This window comes from Plectropomus leopardus, chromosome 2 (assembly GCF_026936395.1).
Source record: "Plectropomus leopardus strain MGB_pleo_1.0 chromosome 2, ASM2693639v1, whole genome shotgun sequence".
NCBI classification, from domain to species: Eukaryota; Metazoa; Chordata; class Actinopteri; order Perciformes; family Serranidae; genus Plectropomus; species Plectropomus leopardus.
The window spans coordinates 38,250,549-38,272,255 of NC_142177.1; the positions used below are offsets into that span (position 1 = coordinate 38,250,549).

The following is a 21,707-nucleotide window of genomic DNA, read 5'->3' on the forward strand; positions in this document are numbered from 1 at the left end:
CTCATCACTGCATAGCATTGGTCATTATGCTGTTCATCTACCAGCTTAAAGCTGCACACAACACCCATGAAGGCACAACAATACCAGTCTTGTGTTCAAATGGTGCATGTGCTCCTCAGCTCCCCACATCTCCTCTGCTGCTGCACAGATACTAGACCCTTTCACACATGCACTGTTTCCAGTTCGTGAGTACACCTCTGACATAGACAATCCCCTGATGTTTGCTACAAGCGTGAAAGAGAAACATTATCTGGTATATAATCAGCTGCAGTCAGCTGAGTGAGAGATATCAGGCTTCAGTTTCCTCACAGTTGCAAATTCTTGATGGTAATTGGACTTTTGTTACAGTAAATAACCAGCAAAATCCTGTTAAACCTAGACTGATGCTAGTTCACTGACTGTGATTGTAGTGAAAATAACTCCCAACGCTGGCTGTTAAAACTCATTGATGCTGATGCTGAAATAAGATCTGTGGTTAACACAAGCTTAAAAGACTTCCACGTGTTCTTCTACAACATAAAATACATCAGTAAACACCCCACTTATAAACTTAGAAGCAATGCGACCTTTTTGTAGTTTGTTTATGGCCTAATGTTAGCTTTTTAATCCTGGAGTTTATTTGTGAAAATTATCATGTGGAACAAAACATAAAAGTCTCATAAACAACAAACTATAATACAAAATCCAATAGAAAAATCCCGTAGGCTTTTTGAAGGCGGCCAAAAGAACGTAATCCCTGGGGCACTATATGATGCTGAAATAGTACAAAGTACATGCGATCTTTACTAAGAGTGCTGCTTTTAAATGTGAACTTGATAGTAGCTGATACAAAGGGTTTGCACACTTAACAGTCCTTTTTGTTGAAGGACACAACAAAAAATGAGCAGCATCACCATAATGCATAAATATACACACACACACACACACACACACACACACACACACACACACACACACACACACACACACACACAGAGGAAGCCAGCCTAACTCTGACCCTCTCCACAGGGAGCCATGCATGACGGTGGCATTAACTTTCAACAGAAAATTAGCCTGAGCCCACCAATTAACCAGCTCTTAAATCTCCTTAGTGAGGACATGGTGTGTGTACGTGTGTGCGAGACAGAGAGAAACAAAAAAGAACATGAGGGTGTGTGAGTGGGACAGTCAAAAAAGAGTGTGTGTGTGCGACTGTTGAGCAAAGGTTAATAGGACCTCAAGAGGGATAAGACAAGGGCCTTGTTACCTTCCCAGGGCTGTCTCCTCCTTCTGATGCACGCACACACACACACACACACACACACACACACACACACACACACACACACACACACACACACACACACACACACACAGGCTCAGTGCCAAAGCTGGTGGTCTATTGAAGAGGAGGGTAGTTCATTACAGTCCATGGCTTACACTTGCTCTAATACTCTTTAATACCCAACACTGGCCTCTTATCACACTCCCCCTCTATCTCTGTCTTTTCTTTTTTTTCCTCCTATCATCCTCTGCAGCAGCTCTCCCCCAAGTTGCTCCCTCTCCCCCACAAGAGCTGTGCACCAGACATGACCGAGTGTCTGAGAAACTGTGCATGACCGTTATGACAATTTGCTGCTAGGCTGGTGCAAGTTGAATGAGCAAGAAAGCAATGATTTATTAGAGTTTCTAAACCGCATCTGGGCAAAAGGCTTAAGCAGTGGTGCTCAACTTATGGCCTGCGGGCCAAATCTGGGGATTGTTTTTGTACTTTTGGTATACATAAGGTGCTGGAGTGCATAAAACAGCATCAAAACAGAGCTTGTTTATCAAAAAAAGTACCAGTGGAGGAAACCTGCACTCCGACAGAGGTGCTAGCTAAACTGCTAATGTCCTAAAATCGCCCAAAATGTCCACACATCAAGGCATGTCCTTAACCCTTTGAAACCAGAATCGACATCAGTTTTCTTGTGCTGCGTTCAGACGCCTTTTGCAAGTATCTTAACCTCTGAACTCTGAGCAAATTGTTTTGATTTTTTCTGAATACATGGAAAAAAGGGCAATGAGAAACTTGGCACGAAATGTCCTGCATATTGCAAGAATTTAAAATTTGGAAAAAAAAAATTTAAACTAGAGAAAGATGTCCAGAGAACTATATTTCTAATAAACATACTTACATATTTAGTATTATTTATTTTTTTCCCTGTATTTTATTTATTTATTTATTTACTTTTTCCATTTTGTTTTGCTTAGTTTTTTGCTTTTTTTTTTATTACCAATTTCTTGCATGATTTTGAAATACATCAAACCAATTTGCCCAGGTTTTAAAGGGTTAAGTCATAGAAATGTCCTAAAATACTAGAAACATGTACGGGACTGCAGCAGCTGGCCCCTGGCCTCCGGTCATTTTGCAAAGGTAGACCCCCAAATCATACTTCTACGAAAGATGCCTTTGTGCTTCAGTCTTACGCCAATATCACCGACCATGTGGCAGTATTTGACGGTTCTGAGGGAGAACGGGCTGGTATGTTAAATTTCTCACTAGAGACAGATGCTGTTGTGTTACACGTCATGTCTACCTCACCGTTTTTTCTTCTGTGATGCTGGCGTGCATCTTCAAACGTTGAATTTGAAGCGGCATTATTGCATGATCTCTTTTGTTGACCCCTCTCTCCCTCCATTTACCTGAGAGATCTCTTGTTCCGTTTATATCTCAGTTTACTCTTCCTTTCTGTCAGCACCTCACTCTTTTTTCTCTCACCCTGTCACTTTCTCTGATTCTCTCCCTTTATCTCTCTCATTTTACATCTTGGGCTGTTGCTCCCTCTTATATTGCTCATCTCTATCTCTCTCCCCCCATCACCATCTATCCATAAAGCTCTCTCTTTCTAATCGCCCTCCTTTCTTCTCTCTCGTTATCTCGTTCCTCTCTAATCTTTAGAAAGGAAGGGGACTGCTCTCATGGCATAGTTAATATCTGAAGTGAAATACAGACGCGGTCGACACAGTTGGCTGCTGCTGCTGCTGCTGCTGGTGTTGCGTTCCTTTTGGTTTTGTTGCTCCTTTGTCAGTCATGCTATTCTGGGCTGCAGACTGACAGGCTGACAGAATAAGACTATGGCTCTCAGATAGCTGCAGCCTCTGGTGCTTTGCAGCAGTGAAACAAAAGTTGTGGAAGTCACTTGTAACTTTCATACAGTGACAGGCTTTATACAGTTGGGTGAAAATTGCACACAAATTATGATCAAAAGTGGACATAATGGAAGAAGAAATCATAAAAAGTATGCATCCTCCTGTTTACATCTGGAATTAGTAAGCACAAGTATGAACACCAGAAATGAAAAAAAAAGTTAAAATCTTGTCCAAAAGTATGGCTGAGATGGAAGAGTTGGTGTAATAAAAAAAGAAATTATACAATAAAGCAGTGATACTCAACCTACAGTTCACAATAAAAGTAATGGGAATTGTTTTTGTACTTAAAATGTAAATATGGTGCCAGAGTGCATAAAAACGCATCAAAGTAGAGCTTGCCGTTAATTGGGACTGGACCCCGTGCTTTAAAATGATGAGACTATTTCAAACTACACTTATAGAGCTAAAATGGGTCGTGCACCTGTTTCATGTGGGTCCATGCATGTTAAGAGTGTTTTAATGGACCATTATCTCACCGCATACAACTGTGGAGGACTGAAAGTATATTCATAATTAGTTATGATTCATAACTTAGCTGTGGCCATCAATAGTCTCATGCAGCATCATCTCTGCAGTTAGCTTCAGCTAATAACAGCCACTGCAGCCTATTCTGCAGGATTAGAGAAGGTGTGTTTTGTAATACAAACTTCGACTGCAGGACACAATATTCTTTACACTTTCTTAAAGCTCAAAGATATTGAGTAACAACCCATTAATATAAAAACTTTTACATTGTCCGTAATTGTGTTGGTGCTTTCCGACTTGCAGTTAAGGAATTCCCTTCAATAAAACTCTTCTATTCCACCTAATTTAGACAGTCATGAGAAGACATTTGCATCATTTGTTTTTGCAAATTTGCAGACACCCATTTCCATTTCTTATGAAGCTAACTTGTCTTTCATATTCCCCACTCTCCTTCGAAATCACTCTTTATTAAGGCGACGATGGATCATGATGGAAAAGTTCTTTGAAAGCTTTGTTGAAATCATGCTGAGACAAAACGAATTTGTGTTTTACAGTGGTGCTAATTAGCCTAATTAGCCTCTATCTGAAATAACATTAATTAAATGGGTTGCAGAATAATTACTCTTTTGGTGTAAAATCATGCATTTCTTCTATTAAAAGCAACAATTTGAACGGTTTTCACCTTAATTTGGAATTTGCAAGTGCAAAAACAACATTATAGTTGCTGTGCAGTAATGGGTCAGGGCCGGGTATTTTGAGGAGCAAGAAGTAGATTTAGCCGAACCTAAACATACTTAAGTGTTCAGAACGGGATGATGAATAACAAAAAAGAAAAGAAAATGAAAGGAAGACAAGGAAGAAAAGGAAGAAGAGGAGAAAGATAAATTACAAATCCATGAGGATCCATCAGTAGAACTTTCTCGACCAAAAATAACGTAAATCCTTGAAATATCTTTGAAATCATGTTTTTCTAACCCACACAGCACAATATCTGAGGAGGCAAAAGCATGTCTAACCTGCTCCACCCCGGACACGAAGTAACAGCATTTAGGCAGCAATGACCCCAAAGCAAGTTGTATCAAGTTGAGCTACCTCACCAAAAATTCTAGACAACATAGAAAACATCTGGAATACCTTTTAACAACAACTGATTGATCCCTACATGGAAAAAAAATATGATTAAAGATGCTCTTTTTCCTTTGACTGCAGTAAGCTTTATGATGGCAGAATTCAAAGTGCTTTTAAAAATTCTGTTTTTTACATACAATTCTGAAATCAAACACACTTCATCTCGCCTGACTGCACAATATTGATCCTTTTTCATGAACACTGAAGCTTTTTTATTGGCAAGAGTTTGCAGTAGCTGTTTACAGTTATGCATTTTCATGCACTGTGGGCTCAATGTTTGATCATTCGAAAATTTGTGTAATGCGTTCATGTAGGACAGTCTGGAGATCCTGTGAGTGAGTGTGGAGGAGATTTTTAAAAAAAATAAAAACAGAATGATGGAATTGGGCCTGCAGTTTAGCGAAAGTTACAAAGTCATAGGCCATACATGTGATTTGTGAGGGCTTTTCAACGTCATGAACTTAAAACAGACGCTGTTGTGCAACCATTTCCTTGCAGTTCTATTAATCACACGAGGAAAAAGTCATGCACCGAGTTGCATTTAAGCACAGCGTACTGCAACACTGAATGTATAGTACATCTGTCTCTTTCTCTTTGTTTCCGAGTGGAAAGACTTCACTGGTGCACAGCTTTCATCTAAAAATATGCAGACAGTTCTGATTCTGTTACAGTTTACAGTCAGGATGCATTTTGCTCTTTAGTGTCCCATTAAGTCAAAGTTGATGTGAATTTATTTATAGCCTGTTTAGCAACAAACAGGCGCTTCATGAAGTGCTTTGCAGAGAACAAAAGACAGAGACGCAGATGAATATAGACCATCGCTCTGTCTGCACTGATGTGTCTTCCTGTTTTCTGTCTGCTTCTCCGTGCCTCTTTCAATGCCTCTATAGCTTTTTTCAGACAGGGAATATGTAGCATTGATGGTTTGTATATCTGTAAAAGTAATGACTGTTGGACTGTCTAACAAAGGTCTCTGTTCAGTGTTCTTCAGTGGCTTTCCTTTAAACATAACATGACTGAGAGTGGAGGTATTGCTAAATAACAGAGGAGAGTTGGGGAAATAAACAGCCAGAAAGAAAACTCTTGTCAATTCTCCTTTGAAACTGGAGACAAAATGGATTATAATTTGTACAGCTCTTCCGTTGAAGCCTTAATTAATGACCATCTTGAGCAGAATGGATCCCCAAATAAATGTTCACATCAATTTCATCATGTATCAGATAGAATATCCAATTGATCAAGTTTAACAACTCAAAAAAGGCAAGACTCTCTTTTTTATAACTGACATTCTGTATGCATAAACCATAGACGTTTTATAAAGGTCTTGTTAATTTTCGGGATTTACAGAGTTTTCTCTCTGTGGTAAGCAGGTTCATTTTGGCGCCTTTGGGCAAAAGTCCCATGAAAAACTTTCAACATCTTGTAATTCAAGTGAAGTGGACTGAGAGAACTCTAGACTTTCCTCTTGGCTCTGTTTTTCAGCTTTAGAAAATCTAGCCCACAGAGGCAAACTGTGATTGCTGATATCTTTATAGATAAAATTGAATTGACTTAAGTGATCATCCTTTGTGTCTGCTGTTGACTTTCCGGGGTTGCTGTTACCATGATGTCAACAAAAACACACGGTGGGATCAAAAATCATCACATTTGGGAGGGAGGCTAACACCAGATTCCCACATGAAAGTCTGGGGTTTGTTGGACCCATCCACCGTCCCTATAAGGACCTTTTTGCTTCTTACATTACATCATTACTGGCAGTGTTTCATACTGATGCCGTCCAGCGGCGTATCATGCAGACACAGCAGGTGTCGTACAGCTGTCTGCCTGCGTATAATAACACCAGGAATGGTTCTGTCCGGCCGCCTTCTCAGCTGATGCCATCAAGCTGTGCATCATGCAGACATGACAGGGACCTTTTACCCGCCAAATCACTGCAAAAGCGACAGTATTTGATGACTTTGGAATGAGAACGTTACAGACAGGTTACCCGGTCGAACCGAAATTGCCATTTGACAGGAGGTCACTTCTTCAAACATGAGGATGGCATGTATGTTTGCTGGCACATTTGAGTAATGAAGGGCAGATGTGAAAAAGGCTTTTGTCTCTTCCTCTCCAGCCATTGTTCTTATACTTTTTGATCTCACACATTCTCTTTCTAGACCTCCTCAACAGTCAACAATCTTTATTCCTCCTCCTCACCTTCTCCCACTCATTCTCCCATCATTTGTCATCTCTGCCCTTTATCCTCCACGGCCAATCGCTCTCACTCCCCTGCTCTCTCGTCTCTCACCTCTTCCTCCACATCCTCCTCCTCGCTTCACTTCTCCCTCTTTCTTCTTCCTCTCAGTCTCCCCCACTTATTTATCTCTCTCCATCACTCCTCCTTTCTCTCCCCTCCCTGTGAGTGGCAGGTAGAGAAGCCGCTGCCATGCTTCCGAGCCGGGGAGATGGTTTTTCCGTCTATCTGTCCGTCCACCTGTCTGTCTAACCGTCCGTCTGTCTGTATCACTTAACCAGGCGGCATATCCTGTAGCCGGCAATGACAGAGGCAATTATCTATTAATCAGCATTCAATCAGAGCACACACACCTCTAGACACACTACATGAGCACACACACCAGGGTTTTCCCTCTCAGTTCACTGCTAAACAGCAATTTGGTGTGAGTGACAGATGGGGGGATGATTGATGAATTAATGAAATCACGTGCGGGTGGACTGACGAGCAGATGGATCGGTGAACTGGTCGACGGGAGAGTGAACGGATGCATGAATGTGTGGCTGGGTGTTCAGACAGAATGATCAGAATACGTGATCAGAGGGTGAACGGGTGGATAAACTTGCTAAAAATCAAACACACATCAAGACGTAGGGATGATGAGAGCGATAAAAAAAAAAGTGTGAGCGGTGACGAAAAGGCAAACAGATGCTGGATTACGGTTGTGTACACTCGGCAGTATTTCAGTCAAGTGAGTGCATTTGCATGTGTGTGTGTGTGTGTGCAGATGAGAGTCCGTAAACAACTAGAAGATGGTTGGCTCCTTCAGAGGGCTCCATCAAGGGAAGACGTGTGTGTGTTTCCTTGCTGTGTGTGTGTATTGGCTTGCATGTGTATTTGTCTGTCTGTGTGCATGAGTGTAAAAAAAAAAAAGAGAGGCAAAATCCGGCTGCCAGGCAAATATTATGATGTTTGCTCTTCTTCCTCTTCTCCTCTGTCTGTTGAGCTCTCCATCCAAACCTGTCTTTCTTAATTCATTCCTCCTTTCTCAACTTTATATTCTCTTTTAATTACTTTCCTTCTGTCTCCTCTTCTTCCTGCTCTAGTTCTGTGCAATTTCCCATGAGAAAAACATTTCTCCACTCTCCCAACTCTCAGTTTCTTTGCCCTGTAGCATTACTGCAATATATGTACTATATCATATACTATATTTCATACAGCATATGATACACCTTACCTGTGTTTCTTTCTCTTATTATATTAGACTAATCTATTTCCTTTATTTTCCATCTCTCATGTACTCTATGTCTATCACCATCAGATGGCAGCCTACAAAGGTGAGCTGTTATTTGACACTATGGGAGCAAAGTCCAAAATATTTAAACAAGACTAAGGACAGGTTCACACCTAGAGGCCATACAAGGTAAATAATGACAGAAATGTAACTTCAATTTTCCACATGGATGTGGTACAGCATGGATCTTCAGCGCGGCACTGCTAAACCAGCCTGTTCTCATTCCAACAGCGGCAAAAATCCTCACTGAGTCACAACAACCCGTCTCATGGGTGAAAGTCCTGTGCTTACTGGACCCATCCCCCTCAACTCCCACCCGCCCTATGCCACTTTAACACTCTTTATAGCCTGACACTGCCAGAACAGTATATTTTGATGCCATGGTAGTGAGACCACACTGTTTGTCTCGATTTGATTCTTTCTAATACATTTTGCTTTACTTTGCTAACCTGACTGCTTAAGCTTGAACTTATTTTTAGTAATGTCCCTGCAGATTTAAGCAGTTTATGAGTATTAAAATAGACCCCACATTGTAATAAACTGAAATGATCCTTTAATGGATTACAAAGCTTATCTACCCTGTTACTGTAAAGTTTGATATGGACATTATGAGTTTCATATAAAGTCTTTCTTCCACAGACCAGTTGAGATGAGCTCTGACAGTGACTCTGGCTACATCTGTGAATCTTCTGGGTAAGGCTTCCCACACAGTCTGACATAAATCAAATTTAGCCACTGTGAGAATAAAAGGGAATGATGCTCGGATATCATCTAATATCTTCTCATTCCCTTCCTCAACCATAACTCTGTTTATTACCCACCCACCCCCACCCCCTTCCCACACTTATTTGTCTCATTTCCTTCTTTATTCTTTATCTGCCATCCATCCTCTCACTCTTTCCTCCCTCCCCCCTCATCGTCCTCCCCCTCTCTTCCCAAGCTTGTTGATTCAGCCGACTAAGCAGCCTCTCAGTCTCACTTGCCTAACATCTTCTATTAAATATGGATTAATTACTTCGAAACCTTGTTAAGCTTCGTTAAGACCTCTTGCATTAATCAGCAGTTATTTTAATTAGAGAAAAGGAAGTTTTTAATGTGCCGCGCCGTGTATGTTTTACACCTCCGACATTCTAATCAGCTCAATCACGACTTGATTTGTCCCCAAGTTTGTTTTGCAATTTGAGACTTTGAGAATGGAATTTAACCTTTTTTCAACCACAGCAGGTTGACTGAGCATGTGCCCTTTTCTTCAGCAGTGTCTTGCCAAGTTACTCGAACCGGAGTTGTTGAAAGGACTCCTACAATGATCATTGGCTCCATGTTGACCATCTCACTGTGATATTGCCACTTAGCTCTGAAACTGAAACTTGTAGTCACATGCGTAAGTCTAATTTGCAGATATGGCTTTTAACGAAAAAAAAAGGGATGACTTAGCTTTTCAGAGCAGCTGCAGTAGCCAGGATGACCAGTTATTCACGTTTTGCATCAGTCATTCAATAAATGTCCATAAATGATGCACAGTTACATTCAAGAGATAAAAACCTCCAGCAGCCGAAGATGTAATAGAGCCACAAAGATTATAAGAGAAGGAGGAGGTCAGTGTGGGTGGATGGGTCAACCAAACATCAAAACTCAGCACAGATGACTAGTGTTCATGTCCTACAGTCAATGTCTGCCTAACTTGTAACAATGACAACAAACCTAATGCACAATGTTATGCTGTCTTCAACCAAGTCATTTTATTCCAAATCATATTCACCATTCATGTTGTCTTGTGTCTAAACCTTAACCTTACCAATAGTCATGTACAATAACATTTTTATTTTTTAAACTGCAATAATGTCCTTTTATGGTGGAATCAGATCCCCAATGGGGGATCAATAAAGGAATATTCTATTCTATTCTAAAATGCTTATGTGTGTTGATCTCAAGGGCATGGACCAACATGCACATTTGGTTTCTGGAGTACTTGAGGGGGCATTTGCAAAAGTCCCACATTCACATTTTTTTCTGTAGAGTTACAACTGTTTGTATCAAAACCACGCAACACTACCATGCAAATAATTTTCTCGGATGTTTCCCAAATGACTGGTGTACACATTCTAACAAGAGTAAAAACAACTGCACAAGCATGCACTGGGATCTGCTCATCCTGTATAAAAGTGTGAGTGATGCATTTCATTCAACCTTTCGCTTATTTTCTTAATAAGCAATATTACATTATGACATAATACTTACGTTGTAAAACCTTATGGTGCTCTGATCTGGTACAGAACCATCCAAAAGTTAACAATTCTCTAACTGCAGCATATAGGATTGGTGGAAGCTCAATTCAGCAGTTTTTCTGTGGTAACCAGCTAATCAAGAAGTCCACTGTGACAGATCGTAAGGTAAACCTCAAATGCTTAAACCTTCTCTTAATCTTCCTGTAAGAAGTGCCATTATTGCAAATCAATCAGATTTCACCTTTTCCAAAATGGAAAACATCTTATATCTAGTCAAAAAAATCCACTGTTGTAACTTAAAAGTGTTAAAGTGCCACAAAACTTGTTCAAGTAATTCCTCATAAAGATGTAGTCAAAGTGCAATAAAACATGGGAGATGAACATCTGCGCCAGCCGGCCCCGAGGCTGAAGTAAACAGCCTCCACAGGATAAAAACAAAAACATTTTCCACCTCATTTATGCCTGCTAGCATTCAACTGCTCAGTGCTGTCTGGGATGCCACGATGCCCTTCCGAGGCGGAGGTTTCTGGATGCACTCTTAGATCATTTTCGACTGCTGTATAATTTATGGGCTGCTGTAAAATTATCCCTGTATAATTTATGGAATGAACAAATTAAATGTAATTAATGGCTCAACCTGTTGTAATGAAAGCGTCGGTGTCCACCAGGCATATCTTTTATTTAAGCTATTACTGCAAAACAAATGCCTGGGCAAAGTGCTGGTGATGGTTTTTGCTACTACAGCGTTAACTATTGAACAGTGATATGACAGCCTTGTCACCAGGAGAAAATGTTGCCATTCTGAGTTTCTAAAAACTACAAATACATTCAATTCATGTTTCACATGAATCATATCAACGCTGTGAGCTGACTTTGCCATTGGGAGGTGGTTTTAACGAATCATTGCTGTGTTTCCAGCTGCTTTTTAGCCACCTAATGAGTGTTTTGTAGCAACCTGTCTCTATTTTACCACCGGGAAAAAAGATCGAAAGTGATCAACATTGCTACGTTTTCAACAAGGATTATGCCGCCAAAACAAGGTATTTTAAGCCAAAGCATGATCCTTCCCCAACCTTTATCAACTGTTTTTTGTGCCTAAACATAACCACGTTTATCACAGTATCCGCTATATAATAACATACAAATTTATCGTACCTGTGGTTTGCAGAAGGACACAATGCCACTTTTTTTTCTTTTTTTAAAAATCCAATAAAATTGGATATGAATATTAAGCTGGAATTTCTGTCTTTACTAAAAAAGTTCCAAGCGCACTGTTGTTGCTCATATCTATGTTATTGTGCATTGACAAACTTAAGCAGTAAAAAACTGACACAAAAAAAAGTAGTGTGTTAACTCCTTTAAAATAAATCAGAATAACTAGCCATCCAAATCAACACCTTAAATTAAATGTTTTTAATCTGTATTTATTTTAAACATTTCCAAAATTGTTTATCATTCTAATTGTTATATCGTATTCTGGGCTTAATACACTGAAAAACACCACATATGTAGTAAATCAGTCATCTTGTGTACATATGTAGCCATCACAGAAGCCGTTTGAGGATATTATTTACATTTTAAGACAGATTGTACTCACTTTTCCAAATATCCTCACACAATGAAGAAAGCATTATCTGTAATTCCAAAGGATGAACGTGTGCGTGTCTTTGCAAGTTTGTTTCCACTGAGTTGTGTGTGCAGCGCTTACTCTGTTGATGCGTCCTGAAAATTCCCCCTCAGGGCCACTAAATATCAGTTTTTCTTGTCTTTCCATTAGATGTGCATTTCAAAGCCGTGTTATCGTTCACTGCTCATGGTATCTCATTTCAATTTCAACTGTCAAATATCCCCGTGGCAGACACAACTGTCACTCTGACAACATATTCCATCAGTGGAGAACTCACTGTTGTTTGCCTCCTGCAGGGAAATAACTTTGTTGTTTTCAGGCTGTAACTTTGATAACCGGCCATGAGCTTCCAGACAAAAAGTATTTCTATCAGAATGTGCAGAGGGAGGACTGCAGTTTGTTTCATCTTTGACAACAATAAACTATTTTTATATATATTTATTCCTTTTTTTTCGCAAGCAAGCATACAACCCTTTATCTATAGAGAAGAGTCATCTTCTTCTTTTTCTATTAAACTTTTTGTATGTAGTGCACAGCACGCACCGCAAGGTGGAACAGGCAGCTGAGCTGAAACTCCAACACCGAAGTGGTGGAGGGATATGTTAAAGGACTGTTAACAGCCGACGGCAGAGAGGGACTAATAATAATAGTGGCATGTTTTTCACATCTAACTTGTTGAATTAAGGATTTATTTTGACCAAACCGGAGCTGGTGACGGTTTGAGTGAGTTTTATTTTGTTTCTGTCGACCAAGTGTGAATTATGATGATTTAACGAGGCAATTAAGCCCCGTCAGTCCCCTGTGACCGAGATAAAGTTGAATTCTAAAGGTGCACGATTGTCTTTCTTTGTTCATAAGGAAAACAGGTGTGCAAATATTACTTTTCTTAACATCTTGGGGGTTATGTTTGTTGTTAGCACTGCACACTTAAACAGTCATATTTTTTGTGTATACCCCACAAAAACTTCAGGAAGGTATTAAGGTATAAAATATTACATACCGCCAAAGCCTAACACCCACTCAAAAAGGCATCTTTCACATAAGGAGCTGGAAAGTCCACATAGGGCGGGTGGGAAAGACGGTGGATGGGTCAAACAAACCCAGAGCTTCAATGTTGAGTCAAACTATGATGTTTTTTTCCAAACCTAACCACATGCTTTTGTTACACAAGGTGATAAAGCTAAATACAAGGTGTTTTACCAATGTTGTAAGTCAAAGATTGTATGCATCTAACAATCAGAAACTGCACATTTCTGTTGAAAAGAGAAGCGCATTTTGAAAAGACAAGCGTGAATTGACATGCAGACACCCAGAATATCAACAACATGTGCAGGATAATACAGTCATAAGTACACATGATTGGCTCTGACAAAACAGCAATATATGATGGGTTGGGATGAAAATGTGATAGTCAACAAGTTTCCTGCACTACTTACAGTACTTCATGCACGGGGGCATGCATACAGATTTCTCAGTACCACTTTCTGGTGTAACTGGGCACTAATGCTGCACCTCACACACTCTTACACAAACACACTTATTCTTTCTAAATGCATTTCATTGACTGCAGAAAGTGGTCTCTCCCCCACTCTCTACCCTCTCTCTCTTTCAGCTCCGCCACCCACTTTAATGTTCATTCAATACCCCCCCCCCCCAACCCCCCCCCATCTCTAACACACACACACACACACACACACACACACACACACACACGACGCCCCGGCACTCAGCATGCCCCACTATTAGGCTGTCAGTTAGTCAGGCCAATAGAATAAGTGCTGTGGATTAGGCAGACACACACACACACACACACAGTGAGGGAAGATGGACAGCATACTAAACAGAGCGGAGCACGAGGTGACAGACATCCTGTCATAAAGCTCTCTCTGAACACACACACACACACACACACACACACACACACACACACACACACACACACACACACACACAGAGCAGAGGAAACAATTATAGCCACTCAGGCAGTCGATAACAGTGAGACATAATCAACTTAGTGTCATTTTTTCTCTTTTCTTGACCTCCTGTCATCCTTTGTCTTTGTCATTTCCGCCAACTACTCGTCCTTTGCTCTTCCTTCTGCTTTCTCTGTCTGTCTCTCCTCCTCCTCATCCTCAGCTCGTCTAGACAGGAGTGATGAACGAGCCAACAGACGACAAGACTATCTCTTTGACCACAGACTTGTCCTTTTGCCTTCTCTTTGTCTTTAATCTTTTCTTCATCCTCCTTTCTCCTTCCTGTCTTAGTCTTGTCTTTATCCTTGTCTCCTATTTTTTTCCACCTCGAGTTTTTTTGTTTCTATTCTTCTTTCACTTCTGTGCTGTTTTTCTATCGTCTCCTCGATGTTTTTCCTCTCTTCTTCCTTACTCTTCTAAGTTTTCCTTTATCATATCTTCTCTTTGCTTATCCAGCCATTCCTCTGACTGCATTTCTCTCCTGTACCACATCCTTCTCTCTCCTACTTTCTTTTTTCGTTTGCCTTCTTCCACACTCTTTTCCCATCATGCCATCATCTCCTTTTCCCTATCTCTCCCTCTCCCCTTCTTGGCTCTCTTCTTTTTTTTGCCTTCACCTACTCCTCCTCTTTCTTATCACATCTTCTCCATGCTTATCCAATCATTTATCTGGCTCTGCACTCCTCTTCTCTCCTATGTGTTTATCTGTCCTCCATTTTTTATTTTTCTTCTCCTACACTCTTTTCCTATCGACCCCTCATTTCGTTTTTCCCCTTTTTCTTCTTCTTTTTTTTTTTTTTTTGCTTTCACCTCCTCCTCCTCTCTCATCATATTTTCTGTGCTTATCCAATCATTTCTTTGGCTCTGCATGCCTTTTATCTCCTACCTTTCTCTCTCCTCCCTCCTTTATTTCCGTTTTCTTCTCATACTTTTTCCCATCATCCCCTAATCTCATTTCTCCCCTTTTTTTGCTCTCACCACCTTCTCTTATAATATCATCTCCAGTCATTTCTTTTTGCACTCCTCTTCTCTCCTACATCTCTCTCTCCTCCCTCCTTTCACCTTTCTTTTCCTACTTTATTTTCCTATCATCCCCTTATCTCAGTTTTCCAGTATCTATCCTTTCTTTGCTCTCACTCCCTCTTCTTCTCTTGTCATGTTTTCTCCCTGATTTGGCTCTGCACTCCTCTTCTCTCCTACATTTTTCTCTCCCCTCCCTCTTTTCTTCTTCTCCTACACTCTTTTTCCCATCATCTCATTTCTTCCATCTCTCCATTTTTTGTGCTCTCACCTCCTCCTCATGTCTTCCCACATCCTCTCCATACCTATCCAATCATTTCTTTGGCTCTGTATTCCTTTTCTGTCCAACACCTCTCTCTCCTCCCTCCTTTTTACCATTTCTTCTTTAGCATTTTTTTTCCCGTCATCCCTAAATTTCATTTCTCTCCTTTTATGTTGCTCTCACCTCCTTCTCATATCCTCTCCAATCATTTCTTTCTGCACTCCTCTTCTCTCCTCAGTTTTTCTCTCCTTTCACCTTTCTTCTACTGTCTTTTCCCATCATCTCATCATGTCATCTCTCCTCCTCTTCTCTTATCATATCTTCTCTGTGCCAATCATATCTTTACATCTACAATCTTCCTCTCTCCTACATTTTTCTCTTCCCTCCCTTATTTTTGTCTTTCTTCTCCTACACCACTCTGTAATCATCCCCCATCTCGCCCCCTTTTCTTGCTCTAACCTCCTCCTCTTCTCTTATCATATCTTCTTTGTGCCTATCCAAACATTTCATTGGTCCGGCTCTCCTCCTCTCTCCTACATATTTCTCTCCTCCCTCTCTTCACCTTTCTTCTCCTACATCTTTCTCTCCCCTCCCTTCTTTTTTCCTTTCTTGTCCGGCACTCTTGTCCAATCATCTCCCATCTCCTTTCTACTATCTCGTTTTATCCCGTTCTCAGCTCTCCTCTTCTTTTTTGCTCTCACCTCCTCCTCTTCTCTTATCATGTCTTCTCCTTGCTTATCCAATCATCCCCTTGCATCTGCACTCCTCTTCTCTCCTACATTGTTCTCGCTTCCCCTATTTTTTCCCTTTTTCTTGTCCTACACTTTTTATACTACCAATCATATTCTCTCCCCCACCTCGGCTCCCCCCTCTTTTTGTTTTGCTCTCACCATCTCTTCTTTTTTCACCTCTTCACTCCCCTTGACCTGCTTCTGCTCCTTTTCTCTCTTAAGTTCATTTATTCTCCTCCATCTCTTCACATCTTCCCTTTTTTCTTCTCCTTTCCTCCACATTATCCCCAAATTTTAAGTTTTCCCTTCTTCTCTTTGACCTCTAACCTCCTCCTCATTTTGTCTTCCCCTCCCTCGATGCTTCCCATTGTCGTCTTTTCTCTCCTCACCTTTAACTTTCCACTCTCCTCTGTTTTCATGACACCCACTCTCTCTATGAATCACCACACACACACACACACACACACACACACACACACACACACACACTACTAATCACATAAAGACCCCCGTAATTCGGGAATTGGAGGCTGTTGATTTGATCAAAGCCAAAGACTTCTCCGTGTCCCTCCAACATGTCAACATGCTGGGCGAACGAGTCAAGGAGAGACAGAGAGAAAGACGGAGACGCGTGGTCACTCGCTTTCTCTTTCTCCTTTTCGCACTCTTACCCCTTCTGTCCTCACAGCCAAAGAAATCTAATTAAATGGAATATAAATTGTAAATTGGTTTCTGTGAAAGCACAAACACACACACAACCACCTGAATGCCCTAGTCGTCACCTCCAGATCCGACCGGATGTTCAACAATTAGCGATCACTGGAGCTCAAAGGCATGGATCAGGGGCACAGCTGCACCTGCACGCACGCACGCACGCACGCACGCACACACACACACACACACACACACAAGATGAAAAAGATAGCCTTGGGTAACACATGCCTTTGCTTTGTTAAACATAAAGCTGTTGCAAATCTACGGAAAGAAGCTCTTTTAAAGGGTAATTTCACTCCAATCACAAAAGGGCAGTCTTTACGCCAAATGACAAAAAAAGACACTTGGTCAAAAGTACCCGAATTAACATTTTCTGAGCAAACACATCTCTGGTTATGATCATAATGAACTGCTCAATTTATATTTACTTTCTTTCCACAGAGCCAGGTCAGCTGTTGTCCTGTTTCCAGGCCCCATGCAAAGCTAACTGGCTGCTACTTCATATTTACCATCAGACCCGCAGCAATTAATGGATTAATCAGCCAGTTGTCAACAAACTAATTTGATAATCAATTAGTTGGTTCAAGTGATTTTTTTTTTAATACATTGATTGCAGCTTCTTAAATGTGAATATGTTTGGTTTCTTCACTCATCCACAACACTAAACTGAAAATCTTTGAGTTGTGAAGAAAAAGACACTGGAGGGCATCACCTTGGACATTTTTCACCATTTTCTGACATTTGATAGAACAAACAACTAATTAATTAATGTTCAAAATAAGGGATTGACAACCCGTTTAAAACATGTCGATTCATGTTTTAAACGGGTTGTCAATCCCTTATTTGGGACTTTTCACAAACTATTTGACCCTTTGAAAACTGGGAAAATTGATTTCTTTTGAAAAAAATGTGGGAAAGAGTGAGTGACTTAGCAAGAAATGCCTCACAAATTGCAAGAAATCAGTAAAAGGGGTCAAGAAAATGTTCTTAAAATAAGTTTTTCAAAGGGAAGGATTATTAGAAGATTATTAATAAAATAATGAACAGTATCCAGAAACTATATTCTCATCATAACAATAGAAAATACAAATTGAAACATACATAAATATTATTATTTTTTAGCATTTTTCTAAATAATTGTGTTATTTATTTTTTAATTTTTTTTATATTTTCAGGAAATTTTCTTACAACTTTTTTTTTTTTTTTTAAACAAAATGTTCGCTTATTTATGGGCCATGTCTTAAGCTGCCTGTGGCCATTTTCTCATGTTTGTGAAAGAAATTAAACAAATCTGCTCTGGTTTCAAAAGGTTAATAGACAATGAAAATAATGTCTGGTTGCATCCTTATTTGCCACACATACAAGAGTGGCATCAATCATGGCAAGCACATGTCCCCAAAATGGTAACTATTCCTTTAAGGTTTGGTTATGTTCAGGCAACTAAAATGACCTGGTCAAAAAAATGAACAGTCTTGGTGGAAGACCAAAAACTGCTGCTTCCAGTGTGAATGTGAAAAACTGTCAGTCTAAAAGAGAATGAATAAAACTACTTGATTATTTACCACTTGTGGTATCTCATCACGCAGGCGCAGTTTCATTTCTTGAGCTTTTCACATATCAGCCTGAAACTTTGGCCTCCACTTCAGCTGCAGTGAGAGTTATGATGGTGGTGAGAGCAACATGATCTGAGCTGTTCACTCACTCACACACACACACACACACACACACACACACACACACGCACACACACCTCCTGTATGAGGATAGATGAGAGGCAGATTACAAATTACAACTACAAGATGTCACTGAGACTGACAGACACACAGACAGACTCAGGCTGAGATCATTTTCTCAATCACTGATTCTGCCTCTATTATCATTACAGCTGAATGAGTGGCTTCACTTTTTTTCTAAAAACAAAACTCAGAAGCAATTGGAAAAAGAGGGAAGATTATTAGAATCTGGACGCTCTGTTAACGTGTGTGTGTGTGTGTGTGTGTGTGTGTGTGTGTGTGCGTGCGCGTGTTTGTATGAGTTAAAGTGTGTGTGAGAGAGACAAAGTGTGTGTGTGACGATGGATAGATCTGATGTACCAATATCGCCCCCAAACGGCACATGGGCGAACAGCAGCCAGCGAAATATCCCTCCGCGCTCTCTCTCTCTCTCTCTCTCTCTCTCTCTTTCTCTACACACACGCACGCACGCACTGCACAAACACACACGCACACACTCCCAATTAAATAACCGTTTAAGTGCAGGTTATGGTGGAGTGGATGTCAGAATGACACTGCAAAAAAACTCCGAGTCTGACCTGTTAAACAATATAAAGAAGAAAGTCCGACAAACTGTTATCTCTAGGTTTCTTTTTCTTAAACCGACCACATCCTAATGAGCAGGCTGTGTTGCAATATTTATTATAAACCTGAATGGTGCACGGGCTCTATTTAATGCCTAAATATATGTTTTAAACATAGTTTCCTTCAGTTTATATCAATGTGCTGGACTAAAAACACAAATCATACGTTTTAGGGGTCGATTCCGATATCCGTGCTTATATTTGTCAAAATTTATACTTTTTATTTCACCATAAAGCACAATGTAACTGCTGCGGCTGTAGCTGCACCATTACGCACGGAGAGAGGGACGGCTGCTCCGCCGCGCTGCAGCCCGGAGACAGAGGGGGAGAGAGAGGGAGGACTCAGTGTTGGGAGCCAGTCTTCCGCTCAAAGTAGCCTCTTTTTGCAGCCTTACAGGTCATGAATACCAAGCAGAAGGTGCCGAGAGAGGGGCGGACACAGAGCCGACGGGCTGCTGCTGCAGTCAACGGCAAAACATCACTGATTTAAGGAGAATGAAGTTGTGAAAATTTGGGGGTTTGATGCTTTACGGAGTTACAGCGCAGGACAGTCAGAGCCCCGATGTGATTAAGTCTTTTATCACGCTCTTTAAATAAATAAACAGTTTTAACTCGTGGATCGCGCGAAACATCAGATTGTAGTCCTGAGCAGAGTTACAGTGACACCGCGTATCTTTTTTTATTCTGTCTTTATAATATTTGTGCCACAAGTTTCGAATTCTAAATAAACGCTCTTTGATTTCATCAGCATATTATCCTGAATTTCATTTTCGCGTCTTTGTGTTTTATCAATGAATGCTGTGTTGGAACAAACTTTCTATCCGGCGCATGGCTCGTTTTATCCTTCTGTAAAGCTTCAGTTTGCGATGACTGATGGTCAGAATCACCACTGATTGACCCGATCTGACGCTGGAAAACTCGGACGATCCCGCAAACTCCCCAAACCTCTGCGGTGCGTAACAAGTGCCAGAGGAGTGCAGCGATATTGCAGCGGACTGCGTGAGGATCCCGCAGCTTCAACACCGGGAGATAAAACCGGGCAGTTGCATATTTTCCCGTAATTTAATACCATCAGTCGCTGAATTACGCGGAAGGTTGAAACGCAGGGTGTATGCTACACGTCAGTGTGTAAAAGTTGAACAAAAACCTTATAGATTACAGAAAGGAATTGACCTCTGCGAGAATAACTTGTTATCCCATCATACCGAGGCACAGCAATGCCCGCGCGTCTTTACTGTAGCACACCACAAAATATCAGTCTCTTCATTTCATAAATAAATCAGGGGACGATCCAATAGACAGTCCGCAGCTTTGCGCTCAGACGGAGCCAAGACGCACTGATCCGCCCGCTTTCCAAAGCGACACCACAGCGAAATGTAACCGAAACAAAATCATCCAAGTCACACATTAACCGTCGGCTCAACAGCATACAGTCAACGTGGAAAGCTTCATGTTGCAAACCTCCCGACGCATCCAAAACTTCACAGCAAACCTCCAGGGCGCGCATCAAATCTTTCAGGCAGATATGATGGTATAAACTCAGGTCAGCTCATATCAAACGGTCACTTTCATCATAAATAAATCCACCAAAAGTCACGTGTTTGTTTCTATAAATAAGTGAGTTAAGGTATTTTTCTTTCATGATATTTCCTGCGCGTAAGCGCAGTAGTAATTCCTCTTCCACAACTGAGCGCTCAAAACTGACTTTAGGGGTTGTTTAACCATCACAATACCCAAGAATGTAACATATCAATGCTCCCAAAATCGCTGAAACGCACAAATCAACGTGCGTGTCCACTTTATATTCCCATATGCGCCACCTCAGCTCCGTGGCATCCATTCAGACTCCAAAAGAAAGCACCAAAGCGCACCAGCAGATATGAGCGAGACAGTTTAAAAATCCACTTTGTAAACAAATAAATCGCGTTACCTGGGAAGAATTGTCCGGCAGTAAATCCCAAAAGTGCAAAGTGGAAGAAAGCTGCAGGCAAAACGAGAGAATAACTCCGTTTATCCATGTCTTCTTCTTTTTTTTCTTCTTGTTTTGCTCAGTCGTGCGGGTTATTTAACATACTCCCGTCTGGTCCTTAAACTGGTTTTCCTCGGTTCGGGACAGCTGGGAGAACAACAGAGAGAACAGGAATAAAATCCTCGCATTGGTGGATAAGAAGAGTCAGAAAGACGCAAGTAGAAGCAAAGAGAGAAGTTGGAGGCGAATAAACTGGAGCTGTCTCCTCTCCTTTCCTCTCCTCCCGGGTCCGACAGCGCGAGTCTGTGTGTGTGCGTCAGAGCGCGCGTGTGTGACGGGGGGTGGGGGGGGTACAGTGTGAGTGTGCGCGCGCTCAGACGGTCTCTGACAGACTGACGTTGAGTTGGAGAGGAATGGGGAGCAGTGCGCACCACGCCGGGTGCCAGACACCCGCGTAAAGACGGGCGGATTAACGCGCGGAGGACTTCCGATAGAGTGTTTCAAAATAAGAGCAAGAAGCAGCAGGATTATGACGGTATTCTCATAAAGCACCATTG

The 21,707-nt window shown here is 41.1% G+C and overlaps 1 protein-coding gene across 13 annotated transcripts in view; it reads right to left on the bottom strand.

The window, feature by feature from the left end:
- The window catches only part of ptprt (protein tyrosine phosphatase receptor type T), a 475,570-nt gene extending 454,082 nt beyond the window's left edge, over window positions 1-21,488 (bottom strand). For all 13 annotated transcript variants that reach the window (XM_088070228.1, XM_088070218.1, XM_088070225.1 and 10 more), the window contains exon 1: window positions 21,112-21,488. In XM_088070228.1, the coding sequence (XP_087926354.1) occupies window positions 21,112-21,199 (88 nt within the window). In that variant the 5' untranslated portion in view covers window positions 21,200-21,488. The remainder of the gene's footprint in view (window positions 1-21,111) is intronic.
- Between the last annotated feature and the right edge of the window lie 219 nt (window positions 21,489-21,707).